Source organism: Oncorhynchus clarkii, chromosome 27 (genome assembly GCF_045791955.1).
Source record: "Oncorhynchus clarkii lewisi isolate Uvic-CL-2024 chromosome 27, UVic_Ocla_1.0, whole genome shotgun sequence".
Taxonomy (NCBI): Eukaryota; Metazoa; Chordata; class Actinopteri; order Salmoniformes; family Salmonidae; genus Oncorhynchus; species Oncorhynchus clarkii.
Window position 1 is genome coordinate 24,496,811 of NC_092173.1, and position 15,516 is coordinate 24,512,326.

A 15,516-nucleotide genomic window follows, 5' to 3' on the forward strand; every position below is an offset into this window, starting at 1 on the left:
CTCTCCATCGTCGCCATCACCTGATCCATGGCGGTCCCCAGTCGGTGTAACACTGCCGTGTGGTGTTGAACTCGCTCCTCCACGGACCCTGGAAGTGCGTCCGCTCCTGCTGACTCCATAATTATATTGGTGCAGGATTCTGTGATAACATGCGTCTTGGTGAGAGGTGTAGGAGTCAGGCGCAGGAGAGCAGGGATGTCTGAGGAGCGTGTTTAATAATAGTCCAGCAATGCAAATGGCACAGAACAAAAATCCCAAAACTACGCTCTCGAATAATCGTGAAAACACACGGAGGAACTAACACAGTTCCGACACTTTACATACACGTGCGTAAATGCGAAAAAACAACAAACATCAAATACCATCGAACGCAATACACACAAGTCTAATCCTGCACGAATTACGGCAGGTAACAGCTGCCCTATATACCCACAGAAATCAAAGCAATTGAAAACCAGGTGTGAAAAGGAACACAGACAAAACAACCAGAAAAATAAAAAGGGATCGGTAGTGGCTAGTAGACCGGCGACGCCGAGCGCCGAGCGCCGCCCGAACAGGGAGAGGAGTTACCCTCGGTAGAAGTCGTGACACCCAGAGTCTGCAACACCAATAAGCAAGGGGCACCACCAAGCAAACGGCACCATGAAGACCAAGGAGCTCTCCAAACAGGTCAGGGACAAAGTTGCGGAGAAGTACAGATCAGGGTTGAGTTATAAAAAAATATCAGAAACTTTGAACATCCCACGGAGCACCATTAAATCCTTTATAAACAAAGTTTAAAGAATATGGCACCACAACAAACCTGCCAAGAGAGAGCTGCCCACCAAAACTCACGGACCAGGCAAGGAGGGCATTAATCAGAGAGGCAACAACGAGACCAAAGATAACCCTGAAGGAGCTGCAAAGCTCCACAGTGGAGATTTGAGTATCTGTCCATAGGACCACTTTAAGTCATACCCAAAACAGAGCTGGGCTTTATGGAAGAGTGGCCAGAAAAAGCCATTGCTTAAAGACAAAAATAAGCAAACACGTTTGGTGTTCGCCAAAAGGCATGTGGGGTATTCCCTAAACATATGGAAGAAGGACGAGACTAAAATTGAGCTTTTTGTCCATTAAGGAAAATGCTATGTCTGGCACAACACCTCTCATCACCCAGAGAAAACCATCCCCACAGTGAAGCATAGTGGTGGCAGCATCATGCTGTAGACATGTTTTTCATCGGCAGGGACTAGGAAACTAGTCAGAATTTAAGGAATGATGGATGGTGCTAAATACAGGGAAATCGCTGAGGGAAACCTGTTTCAGTCTTCCAGAGATTTGAAACTGGGACGGAGGTTCCCCTTCCAGTAGGACAATGACCCTAAGCATACTGCTAAAGCAACACTTGAGTAGTTTAAGAGGAAACATTTAAATGTCTTGGAATGGCCTAGTCAAAGCCCAGACCTCAATCCAATTGAGAATCTGTGGTATAACTTAAAGATTGCTGTACACCAGCAGGAACCAATCCAACTTGAAAGAGCTGGAGCAGTTTTTCCTTGAAGAATAGGCAAAAATCCCAGTGGCTAGATGTGTCAAGCTTATAGAGGCATACCCTAAGAGACTTTCACCTGTAATTGCTGCAAAAGGTGTCTCTACAAAGTATTTGACTTTGGGGAGGTGTATAGTTATGCACGCTCAAGTTTTCTGTTTTTTGTCTTATTTTTTGTTTGTTTCACAATTAAAAATATTTATATTCTTCAAAGTAGTAGGCATGTTGTGTAAATCAAATTATACAAACCCCCCAAAATCTTTTTTAATTCCAGGTTGTAAGGCAACCAAATAGGAAAGGTATCAAATACTTTCGCAAAAGAACAAAGCCTTACAGAATACAAATATTCCGAAACATGCATCCTGTTTGACACAAGGCACTAAAGGAATATTGCAAAAAAAATGTGGCAAAGCAATTAACTTTTTGTCTTTAATGCAAAGTGTGTGTTTAGGTTCAATCCAATACAGTAAACTGGTTCAGTCTGCTTTCTACCAGACACTTGGAGCTTAAGCCTCTAAAAAACAAATGAACAATTATTGTTTTTAAAGCAGACCGCATTCAAAATACACTGCCAACGTCCCAAATACATAATCTATACAGCTAAAAAGAATAATGCAATGTGAAAACAAGTTGACAGTGAGGTAACAGAAAGTGTGCTTTCTCACCAAATTTTTCTCATCGTTATTTCAGAGAACATCAAGACATTTATATTCTTGTAATGTTTTTGTAAGAAAAATCTTAAATTACAGCTTAATTTGAGGCAAATTCAGAATTTGCTATTATTGATTTTTTTATAATTTGACAGCCCTAGTAATTCATAAAGAAATTATATTAATAGCACAGTTTTGGTCTACATGTTGAATAGCTCTATTTTTTGTACCATGTCAATTTTTGGTGATGCAGTTAATTTCATAAAATTAATTCTCTTAAAAATCCCAAAATGCTTTACAGCCTCTTTCTCTCTCACTCTTTCTAAGATCAGAGAAATTGGTTCCACTGAAATGTGTATGATGCCAACTAAGGGGGTTTCATTTTCCAATCGACAGACAGGACACATCACTTATAATTCTCAGATTGGATTAACACATTTAATGGTGTGGGTTTGGGGGACCGTAATATGTAGGACACTCAGTAATCAGAGACAAAATTGCAATATGCCGGATTTAATGAAGTACTACGCCCACCTACCCTGGCTTTATTTCAAAGGGGATTAGTTTTATGAAGAATTATCCATGCTCTAAATGTGTGCTGCCAATGACAACCAAACAGAGAGTTATTACTGTCAGATGGGCAGCTCCGGCTGCTGGGGGAGACTGACTGGTTCTCACCAGGGTTTCTTCACCAGAATAGAAAACAATTATTTCCAGGTTTAGAGTTTTCAGACACCATCACCTTTACCACAGTATATAGTACACAGTAAATTGATGTATTATGGTGTATCCTCATGCATATGGAAGAATTTTGAAGGAATCTCTCAACAATGGTCAACAGTGAACAAATACACCAGGCAAAGTCTCTGAAACCTGTAAGGTCCTCTCCTATCTGAATACAATCCATAGTGATCAGAGTATGTTGGACGGGTCAGAACATATCCCCTTACCAAAAACCTACGTAAGAACCCTTCATCCTTTTGCCTCATTTATGGCCTGTTGAATCCATATAAAGGTCCCTGGTGCCGTAAAAGATGCTAGTAGGAAGACCACTGTCCTGACAGAATGAACATGATGCAAGGTACTTTATACCCCCTTCAGAGAGAATGTGCGATATGATCAATAATTTTATGAGCAATTTAATCAAATCAAATTTTATTTGTCACATACACATGGTTAGCAGATGTTAATGCGAGTGCAGCGAAATGCTTGTGCTTCTAGTTCCGACCGTGCAGTAATATAAAACAAAATACTACATTGTTTCCTAGGAACGCAAAGAGAGGCGGCCATCTCTGTCGGCGCCGGAAGTACAATAAAATAACTAGAACAATATTGGACGCAGCCTTTGCTATCTGTAGATCTATTGTTGGTAGTGCAGTTAGAGAAAATAACTATAGACATTGTTGGCTAATTCTATGGCTATATCGGCTGTGTGTGTGTGTGTGTGTGTGTGTGTGTGTGTGTGTGTGTGTGTGTGTGTGTGTGTGTGTGTGTGTGTGTGTGTGTGTGTGTGTGTGTGTGTGTGTCTACTCAGTCATGCAGAGTGTTGTGTGGGCAGTGCTACTCTGGCCCTGTCTGGTGTCCTTGGGTGTCCCTCTGGAGTGTAAGGACGAGCAGGGCAGCATCATACTATGTGCCTCCATCTCCAAGGAGAAACTACTGGACCGGGTCATCCAACACGCCGAGCTCATCTACCGTGTCTCTGAGGAGTCCTGCACTCTGTTTGTGAGTACCACACTCCTACGTACTTCCGACATTAGTCGGTGTTAGCTTAGTGTTTCACAGTATACAATACCGTTCAAAAGTTTGGGGTCACTTAGAAATGTCAATGTTTTTCAAAGAAAATCCATTTTTTTGTCTATTAAAATAACATCAAATTGATCAGAAATACAGTGTAGACATTGTTAATGTTGTAAATGACTATTGTAGCTGTAAACGGCTGATTTTTAAAGGAATATCTACAGTGGGGAGAACAAGTATTTGATACACTGCTGATTTTGCAGGTTTTCCTACTTACAAAGCATGTAGAGGTCTGTAATATGTATCATAGGTACACTTCAACTGTGAGAGACGGAATCTTGAACAAAAATCCAGAAAATCACATTGTATTATTTTTAAGTAATTTATTTGCATTTTATTGCATGACATAAGTATTTGATACATCGGAAAAGCAGAACTTAATATTTGGTACAGAAACCTTTGTTTGCAAGTACAGAGATCATACTGTAGTTCTTGACCAGGTTTGCACACACTGCAGCAGGGATTTTGGCCCACTCCTCCATACAGACCTTCTCCAGATCCTTCAGGTTTCGGGGCTGTCGCTGGGCAATACGGACTTTCAGCTCCCTCCAAAGATTTTCTATTGGGTTCAGGTCTGGAGACTGGCTAGGCCACTCCAGGACCTTGAGATGCTTCTTACGGAGCCACTCCTAAGTTGCCCTGGCTGTGTGTTTCGGGTCGTTGTCATGCTGAAAGACCCAGCCACGACCCATCTTCAATGCTCTTACTGAGGGCAGGAGGTTGTTGGCCAAGATCTTGCGATACATGGCCCCATCCTCCCTTCAATACGGTGCAGTTGTCTTGTCCCCTTTGCAGAAAAGCATCCCAAAAGAATGATGTTTCCACCTCCATGCTTCACGGTTGGGATGGTGTTCTTGGGGTTGTACTCATCCTTCTTCTTACTCCAAACACGGCGAGTGGAGTTTAGACCAAAAAGCTCTATTTTTGTCTTATCAGACCACATTGCCTTCTCCCATTCCTCCTCTGGTCATCCAGATGGTCATTGGCAAACTTCAGACGGGCCTGGACATGCGCTGGCTTGAGCAGGGGAATCTTGCGTGCGTTGCAGGATTTTAATCCATGACGGCGTAGTGTGTTACTAATGGTTTTCTTTGAGACTGTGGTCCCAGCTCTCTTCAGGTCATTGACCAGGTCCTGCCGTGTAGTTCTGGGCTGATCCCTCACCTTCCTCATGATCATTGATGCCCCACGAGGTGAGATCTTGCATGGAGCCCCAGACCTAGGGTGACTAAAAATTGCGCCAACAGTTGTTGCCTTCTCACCAAGCTGCTTGCCTATTGTCCTGTAGCCCATCCCAGCCTTGTGAAGGGCTACAATTATTACAATTATCCCTGATGTCCTTACACAGCTCTCTGGTCTTGGCCATTGTGGAGAGGTGGGAGTCTGTTTGATTGAGTGTGTGGACAGGTGTCTTTTATACATGTAAAGAGTTCAAACAGGTGCATTTAATACAGGTAATGAGTGGAGTCAGGAGTGGTTCTTAAAGAAAAAAACAGGTCTGTGAGAGCCGGAATTCTTACTGGTTGGTAGGTGATCAAATACTTATGTCATGCAATAAAATGCAAATAAATTACTTAAAAATAATACAATGTGATTTTCTGGATTTTTGTTTTAGATTCCGTCTCTCACAGTTGAAGTGTACCTCTGATAAAAATTACAGACCTCTACATGCTTTGTAAGTAGGAAAACCTGCAAAATCGTCAGTGTATCAAATACTTGTTCTCCCCACTGTAAATAGGCGTATGGAGGCCCATTTTCAGCTTCCATCACTCCCGTGATCCAATGGCACGTTGTGTTAGCTAATCCAAGTTTATAATTTTAAAAGTCAAATTGATCATTAGAAAACCCTTTTGCAATTATGTTAGCACAGCTGAAAATGGTTGAGCTGATTAAAGAAGCAATAAAACTGTCTTTCTTTAGACTAGTTGAGTGTCTGGAACATCAGCTTTTGTGGGTTTGATTACAGGCTCAAAATGACCAGAAACAATAACTTTCTTCTGAAACTTGTCAGTCTATTCTTGTTCTGAGAAAGGAAGGCTATTCCATGCGAGAAATTGCTAAGACACTGAAGATCCCATGCAATGCTGTATACTACTCCCTTCAAATAACAGCGCAAACTGGCCCTAACCAGAATAGAAAAAGGAGTGGGAGGCTCTGGTGCACAACTGAGCAAGAAGACAAGTACATTAGAGTGCCTAGTTTCAGAAACAGAAGCCTTACAAGTCCTCAACTGGCAGCTTCATTAAATACTACCCGTAAAACACCAGTCTCAACGTCAACAGTGAAGAGGCAACTCCGGGTTGCTGGCCTTTCTGCCAATTGAGATGTCTTCCTTCTATGATTGTGTGTATGATTGTGGAACCCACACACACACACACACACACACACACACACACACACACACACACACAAAACAGCATTGGTGGTGCATAGAAACAATGTGTCGCTTTATAGTTATGGTCACTTAATGTATGAGTGAGTCTTCTGTCTCTGTAGTGCCATCTTCTGTGGTGTATTGTTTAAACATAAGTTAGGCCTAATTATTCTAGATTATTCTTGCTACCACCATTATTATTATTATTATTATGATTTATGTGTATTCTTTTGCCCATCTTAATCTTTTCTTTTTATTGGCCAGTCTGAGATATGTCTTTTTCTTCGCAACTCTGCCTAGAAGACCAGCATCTCGGAGTTGCCTCTTCACTGTTGTCGTTGAGACTGGTGTTTTGTGGGTACTATTTAACGAAGCTGCCAGTTGAGGACTTGTAAGGCATCTGTTTCTCAAACTAGAAACTCTAAAGTGCTTGTCCTCTTGCTCAGTTGTGCACCGTGGCCTCCCACTCGTTCTATTCTGGTTACGGCCAGTTTGCGCTGTTTTGAGAAGGGAGTAGTCCACAGCGTTGTACGAGATCTTCAGTGTCTTGGCAATTTCAGCTTTGCTAACATAATTGCAAAGGGTTTTCTAATGATCAATTAGCCTTTTAAAATTATAAACGTTAATTAGTTAACACAATGTGCCATTGGAACACAGGAGTGATGGTTGCTGATAATGGGCCTCTGTATGCCTATATACTAGATATTCCATAAAACATCAGCCGTTTCCAGCTACAATAGTAATTTACAGCATTAACAATGTCGACACTGTATTTCTTATCAATTTGATGTTATTTTAATGGACAAAATTGTGCTTTTCTATCAAAAACAAGGACATTTCTAAGTGACCCCAAACTTTTGAACGGTAGTGTATGTGTCCTATGGAAATACTGCATATACCCTACCAATCCTTTTGCTATATGCTCCACCAATATAACCAGCACTTTATAGCTTCAAAGTAGTTTCCCTTCTCTCCTCAGACAAATAATGATTTATGGAAGGTACAGAATCAAGACAATGCTGATAATGATATGCTGTGCTGTGCATTCATATTGTGGTTTTCAGTAGCAGGAAAGCCCATACGATTCCCTTCCATATGAGAGTACAGAACCAGCATCGGCTTTGAAATGGAAACATCATGTATCTTCTCATTATTGGAAAGACACTGCATGAGGCCAACAGATGAGAATATGTTGAAGAAAACTCCAGCCGCTCTGCTTGTAGCTCAGTTGACAGACGGCTCGTCTCTATTGGCTGGGGTTAGCGGAGCATGAGTCTGTGTTTATCTTCCATGTTGTTCCTTGTTCCCTGTCTGTTTGCTACATAGGAGGAGATGTTTGTCCCTTTCCCTATGCGCTCCCAGAGGAACCAGGCAGGATACACATGCGCCACCAAGGCCTTCCCCATCCCGGGCTCCAAAAGCGAAATCCAGCAGATCTCGGTAAGCAGATGGGAGCTGGACGCTCTACTGTTTACCTCGCTCTACTGTTTACCTCTCTCTCTCTCTCTCTCACTCACTCTCTCTCTAGCTCTCTCTTTGTGTTTGTTTGGACTTTTGTCTTAATTTCTGCCGATTGAGATGTCTTCCTTCTATGATTGTGTGTATGATTGTGGAACTCCACACACACACACACACACACACACACACACACACACACACACACACACACACACACACACACACACACACACACACACACACCACACACCACACACACACATCTGCCTGTGTGTGTATCCCCAAATCACAAAACAGCATTGGTGGTGCATAGAAACAATGTGTCGCTTTATAGTTATGGTCACTTAACGTATGAGTGAGTCTTCTGTCTCTGTAGTGCCATCTTCTGTGGTGTATTGTTTTGGCCGATTAAACATAAGTTAGCCCTAATTATTCTTGAGAAGTCTTGAAAATGTCCCTTGCTACCAACATTATTATTATTATTATTTGTATTATTATTTAGGTATATATGTATATATATATATATTTTTGTACCCTTATTTTGACAGCTTTCAGTCATACTGAGACTAGGATCTCTTTTACAGATGAGCCGTGCTTAAATACATCAAACACATACAATATACAAAATTACAAAACATATTAAGAAAAACAGACACATTTATCAACATAGAGGTCTCCGATCATTACACTGAACTCACCAAGGTGGACCAGAACATTTCATTTTAGAGGGCTCTGTAAGTTGTTCCACATAAAGACCGGATTTGGTCACTTGTAAGTCTAAATTTAATTAATGATGACAGACACATAAGACGTTTATGCAGGAGTGCTTTGTAGATGAACACAAGAAAATGCTGCTCTCTCCTTACATACAAAGTGTCCCAAGCCACTTTTTGAAACAAAACACAAAGGTGAGTTCTATAACCATCATCAGTAATCAACTTAAGGACACAATGGAAAACGACATCTAAGTGTAGATGCTGCTGCATGCATATACAGTAGATGATATCCCTTTGAACTTCAACTTTTTCAGCAGCTCAGTGACATGTTTTAAAATGACAGTGTGTCATAAAGCCAGATAACAAGATACTTGTACAAAGGAAACTGTTCATATTGTGTACCGTTCAAACTAGTCATTATACATTCATGTAAATCTGGGTTATGGGACCTAGAAAAAAATCATGCATTTTGTTGGTTGCATTTAGCACTAACTTTAGATTCATTAGTGACATCTGCAGTGCCCGTATGATTAGGGATGTTGTCCTGTTGGAAGGTGAACCTTCGCCCCAGTCTCTGGAGCAGGTTTCATCAAGTATCACTCTGTATTTTGCTTCGCTCATCTTTCCCTCGATCCTGACTAGTCTCCCAGTCTCTGCCGCTGAAAAATCCCCACAGCATGATGCGGTCACCACCATGTTTCACTGCAGGGATTGTATTGGCCAGGTGATGAGCGGTCCCAAGTTTCCTCTAAACGTGACACTTGGCATTCAGGCCAAAGAGATCAATCTTGGTGTCATCAGACCAGAGAATCTTGTTTCTCATGGTCTGAGACTCTTTTAGGTACCTTTTGGTATACTCCAAGTGGGCTGTCATGTGTCTTTTACTGAGAAGTGGCTTCTGTCTGGCTACTCTACCATAAAGGCCTGATTGGTGGAGTGCTGCAGAGATGGTTGTTGTCCTGGAAGGTTCTCCCATCTCCGCAGAGGAACTCTTGAACTTGGTCAGAGAGACCATCGGGTTCTTGGTCACCTCCCTGACCAAGGTCCTTCTCCCCTGATTGCTCAGTTTGGCCAGGCAGCCAGCTCTAGGAAGAGTCTTGGTGGTTCTAAACATCTTCCATTTAAGAATGATGGAGAACACTATGTTCTTGGGGACCTTCAATGCTGCAGACATTTTTTGGTACCCTTCTCCAGATCGGTGCCTTAACACAATCCTGTCTCTGAGCTTTACGGACAATTCCTTTTACCTTAAGGCTTGGTTTTTGCTCTGACATGCACTGTCAACTGTGGGACATTATATAAACAGGTATGTGTCTTTCGAAATCATGTCCAATCAATTGAATTTACCAAAGGTGGACTCCAATCAAGTTGTAGGATGATCAATGGAATCAAGATGCACCTGAGCTAAATTTCAAGTCCCATTGCAAAGGGTCTGAATACCTTCTATTTTTTGTTTTTTATACATTTGCAAAAAAAATGAAACAGTTTTGCTTTGTCTTTATGTAGAATAATAGTGAAGATGTCAACACTATGAAATAACACATGGAATCATGTAGTAACCAAAAAAGTGTTAAATAAATCACAATATATTTTTATTATTTGAGATTCTTCAAAGTAGCCACCCTTTGCCTTGATGACAGCTTTGCACACTCTTGGCATTCTCTCAACCAGCTTCACGTGGAATGCTTTTCAAACAGTCTTGAAGGAGTTCCCACATATGCTGAGCGCTTGTTGGCTGCTTTTCCTTCACTCTACAGTCCAACTCATCCCAAACCGTCTCATTTGGCTTGAGGTCGGGTGATTGTGGAGACCAGGTCATCTGATGCTATAACGACACAGGACGAGACCCAGATGCAAACACAGAAGGCAGATGGTTAGAGTCTCTGATATTTATTCAAATATAAGGGGCAGGTAATGGGCAGATCAAGGACAGGCAGAAGTTAATTAACCAGGTCAGAGTCCGAAAGTTACAGGGCAGCAGGCAGGCTCGAGGTCAGGGCAGGCTGAATGGTCAGGCAGGCAAGCTCAGTGTCAGGGCAGGCAGAAAAGGATGGAACCGAGAGTGCTTAGAAACAGAGACTAGGAAAAACAGGAGCATGGAAAAAACACGCTGGTAGACGAGACAAGACGAACTGGCAACATACAAACAGAGAACACAGGTATAAATGCACTGGGGATAATGGGGAAGATCGGGGTGTGTTAGATGCAGCACTCCATCACTCTCCTTCTTGGTCAAATAGCCCTTACATGCAGAGATCATACGTTCACAAAGACACAGAGGTTGGAAGATAAATCGCAAATTTTGACTCATCAGACCAACGGACAGATTTCCAAATCAAATCAAATTTTATTCCAAATCAAATTTTATTTGTCACATACACATGGTTAGCAGATGTTAATGCAAGTGTAGCAAAATGCTTGTGCTTCTAGTTCCGACAATGTTGTAAATAACAAACAAGTAATCTAACCTAACAATTTCACAACTACCTTATACACACAAGTGTAAAGGGATGAAGAATATGTACATAAAGATATATGAATGAGTGATGGTACAGAACGGCATAGGCAAGATGCAGTAGATGGTATTGAGTACAGTATATACATATCAGATGAGTAATGTAGGGTATGTAAACATTATATTAAGTGGCATTGTTTAAAGTGGCTAGTAATACATTTTTTACATACATTTTTCCATTATTAAAGTGGCTGGAGTTGAGTCAGTGTGTTGGCAGCAGCCACTCAATGTTAGTAGTGGCTGTTTAACAATCTGATGGCCTTGAGATCGAAGCTGTTTTTCAGTCTCTCAGTCCCAGCTTTGATGCACCTGTACTGACCTCGCCTTCTGGATGATAGCAGGGTGAACAGGAAGTGGCTCGGGTGGTTGTTGTCCTTGATGATCTTTATGGCCTTCCTGTGACATCGGGTGGTGTACTGTCCATTGCTCATGTTTCTTGGCCCAAACAAGTCTCTTCTTATTATTGGTGTCCTTTAGTAGTGGTTTCTTTGCAGCAATTCGACCATGAATGCCTGATTCATACAGTCTCCTCTGAACAGTTGATGTTGAGATGTATTCTCTTACTTGAACTCTGTGAAGCATTTATTTGGGCTGGTAACGCTAATGAACTTATCCTCTGCAGCAGAGGTAACGCTGGTTCTTCCTTTCCTGTGGCAGTCCTCATGAGGGCCAGTTTCATCATAGCGCTTGATAGTTCTTGAAATTTTCCAGATCCAGGTTGACCAACATCAAAAATACAATTTACAGATAGAAAATAACGTAGCTGTTTGTTGAACAATGAGTCAAATATTTTTGCAAGACAAGGGAGCCTGGGAATGTGTCGATAATTATCGAGATCACTACTATCCCCACCCTTATGGAGTGGTAGCACAGAAGCTGCTTTCAACACTTTTGGAATATTTCCTAACACCTAAGTTAAATAAAAAATGTTACTGAGCCTGAAATGACAGGTGCTGCATATTTAATAAGCAAAGACGGGTCCAAATGATCAGCCCCTAATGACTTATTGGTGTCAATGGATAATAAGGCAGCAAGAACTTCTGTTTCTGAGTTGCCAAACAGAAAATCCCTGACTACCATTCCCCATGTCACCTGAGGTTGACTGATTGTTCATCGAGGCAACTGGAGGCTGTATGTGGGAAGAACAGTCAACTGACTGGCAAAGTCCAGTGTGACCTCCATTTCTTTCAAATAGGAAACCAGCTAGAAATCATCAAAAATCGTATTAAACTACTTGCTTAGTCAGGGAAGTAGAGGAATTACAGTGAATTAAAAATGTTGCAGAATTTAGAGGGATAAATACCAGAGTGTGCCACAGCGCTAAGGAAGAATTTTGATTTGGCCTGTTAATCCCGAGGCAGTGCACCTATTTCTCAATTGCCTAAATAGCTGCCAATCAGCTAACGAGACGTTTTGATTAGCCTTGGCCCAGGCTTGATTTCTTATCAAGAGGAGGTCTGAGAGTACAGGGGAGTTCCATGGATTAGTTTGGTTTGCTTGAAAGGGCCATGTTTATCAGCCAGAGAGGTAAAAATGGAAGTGCCAAAACAGGGTCTGGTATGTAGCTAGTAGAAGTTTTCAATTTGGTTACTCAATTTGGTTAGTCAGGATAAGCTCAATCAATGAGGAGTTGGAAAGGTTATTTTTACTTTAGTCCGAGTGGGTTTTGTTATCAGCCAAGTCAAGTTGAACTCAAGACAGATATCTTTAAACTGATCTGAGGCACGCGTAAGCCAATCAATATTTATATGTCCTAATACAACCATTTCAGATACCAGAAAGGGTTTTAAATTAACAGAAAAAATACCAAGAGCCTCTGCTGAAGTGACTGGGAGGCGGTAAACCGCAGCAATAAATATACCGAACAAAAATTTGAACGCCTTATGTAAAGTGTTGGTCCCATGTTTCATGAGCTAAAATAAAATATCCCAGAAATGTTCCATTTGCATGTTGCAGCACATTTTGGGGACAGAATCCCCATTGTAGAGCAGCCTCTGCTTCCAAAAGTTGTCAAAGTTACACCCAAGGAGCTGCAGTAGTCATGTTGCCATTTGTGAAGTGTTACAAGTCTGCTCATTCTTTGGGGGGGTGGGGTGTCCAGCGTAGACCCAATTAATTCTTCAAATCCTGTTTTTTGCTCCAGAAACCGAGATGTTTCTTACCATAGAGTGACCTAAGGCAACAGCTGGCAAGATGGAAGAAGAAATCACCCATTCCTGCGCTTCGTGTGATTCAGGAGACCAGTCGAGGACTTGTGAGAGGTGGAATTTTACACGCTCGCAAATTTTGGCACCCGGTTAGAGCCTTCCATAACCAATGAAGCACCATTTATCGTAAAAGCCACGGGAGAGGGAGTCAGAACAGGGGACAAAGGCACAGGTAGCTCTGGATCAGATCTTGAAGCGGAAGCCCCCAGGGATGAAGTTTGTGTCCGGTCCGGGCTTCCCACTGCCAAGCAAGCCCCTATTGCAAAATGCTGCTGCTTTCGAATTCCACGGCGAGTGACGTGCCTCCATGGCTGGTTGGCAGGGTCAAGAATAGGAACATCCATTAAGTCATCCAGAAACATCCTACTAACTCCATTCTGTCTTGCGGACTACCGGACAGTCGGTTCTGGAGAGATGACACAGTGGCGACACTTCCATCAGGTCAGAGTGGCATCCAGCTACTTGAGTAGAAGAGAAAGAGAAAGTAGGTGGATGTGGATTCCCCAGTAGCTTGTGTAAGTTTGCTTCTTGTTTGCTAAGAGTAGCCACTTTGCCTCTGTGGTCCTCTGTGAGCAAACAGTTGCTACATTGAAAGTCTGGATAGTCCATATTGCCCCGGAATGAAGCTCCTTCAGCGTTGAAACCATTCGTTAGCCACCTATTTTAGAAATTACAGGCTAGCTAGGCTTCCGTGTCTCTCTTTTTGACAAAAATTTACAAAAAGTTTTGTTTAAGTTACTAGCTTGCACACCGCCTCCCGAAACAAGCACAGCCTGTGAACTGGCAAATACACAAGCAACACACAGCTGAGTCACACACCAGAGAGAAAATGGAGGACTTGCTCACTGTATTGATTCTGCCTGCACATACACTATACAAGCAGGAGATGATCAAACTACGCAGCAGCACATATACAGTATAAAGGTCCAGGTGGGAAGATTTGGCTTGCTCAAACATGCATCTCTATAATTATTCCTCTACAACGTACAAGTGACAAGTGCAACGCTGTTAGTTTGGAGCAGGGAGATGATAATTGAGTACAGAAAACCCCTTCCCTTGTACTTTTAACACTGTAATGTTTATTTCAGCTATATCGGTGACTTTACTGTTGAAGCTATTCCCTCTGTGATTTTAGGGTCATTATTTTTAGCTTAATATGTAATTGCTTTAGATGAATCCAGTTACATGACTGTACTAAAACTGCACAATAGCAAAAATTCAAATCAATCCTTTCAAATATACAGTACTGTTCAGTACACAATAGTCGCAATACTCAAACTGTGCTCCTTAACATAAACTGTGTTGTGCAGGACAAGTGGCTCCTCCACTCTGTCCTAATTCTGGTCCAGTCCTGGATCGAGCCATTGGTGTACCTGCAAACCACCTTGGATCGCTATGATGATGCCCCCGACACTCTACTCAAAAAGACCAAATGGGTGTCAGAAAAACTCCTTAGTTTGGAGCAAGGAGTGGTGGTCCTCATCAGGAAGGTACTTCAGCAGTTACTCTGATACTTGTAGCTTTTAGGCATTTTCTCCTTTAGCCCAATGCATTTTCACACATCTCTTTCTCTTCTATCTATGCCTCATTTCCTAGACTTCACCTCTCTCTCTCTCGCTCTCTCTCTCCCCATCCCCCTGTCTACTCTGTTTTGTCCTTGCTGTGTACTATAGATGCTGGACGATGACATGCTGACCAACTCCTACTACGAGCAGGGTGTGGCTCCGTACGCCCTGCAGCCTGAGGTGCTGGAGTCAGTTCTGAGGGACTACACTCTGCTCAGCTGCTTCAAGAAGGACGCCCACAAGATGGAGACCTTCCTCAAGCTCCTCAAGTGTCGCCAGACTGACAAATACAGCTGTTTCCTTCATTAGAGAACAACTATTCCCACCGCATTCAAACCCTGCTAATATATGGTATAAACAAGACACTACACCCCATCATGAGACTAGCTTAAAAAAATCCTCCCTGCTTCTGGTGCCCCCTTATTTGCCTTAAACACATAGTGAGGTCGACTGATATGACCACTGCCTTAGGGTGTCTTACCTCGTGCCTAGTTCAATACAGTATGTCAGCAACTGACTGTTTCCAAACATTTTCGTAAGTGTAATTGTTTGCCACTTTTTTAGAAAAGCTGCATTTTCTATTTTCCTCTATATTTGTTTTACTTGGCTAGGCGTTGCAGGGCGATCCCAAAGGATGATTTGCATCTAGCTATGTAAAAAAAAAGAGAAAGAAAATGGCATATTTTCCCATTGATTTCAATTT

At 42.0% G+C, this 15,516-nt stretch overlaps 1 protein-coding gene across 1 annotated transcript; it reads left to right on the forward strand.

The window, feature by feature from the left end:
* Positions 1-3,243: 3,243 nt before the first annotated feature.
* LOC139385905 (somatolactin alpha) lies at positions 3,244-15,122 on the forward strand. Its single transcript, XM_071131197.1, has 5 exons — positions 3,244-3,259; positions 3,713-3,903; positions 7,679-7,792; positions 14,559-14,738; positions 14,922-15,122. The coding sequence occupies exons 1-5, from the start codon at positions 3,244-3,246 to the stop codon at positions 15,120-15,122; spliced, it is 702 nt and encodes a 233-aa protein (XP_070987298.1).
* The last annotated feature ends 394 nt before the right edge of the window (positions 15,123-15,516 follow it).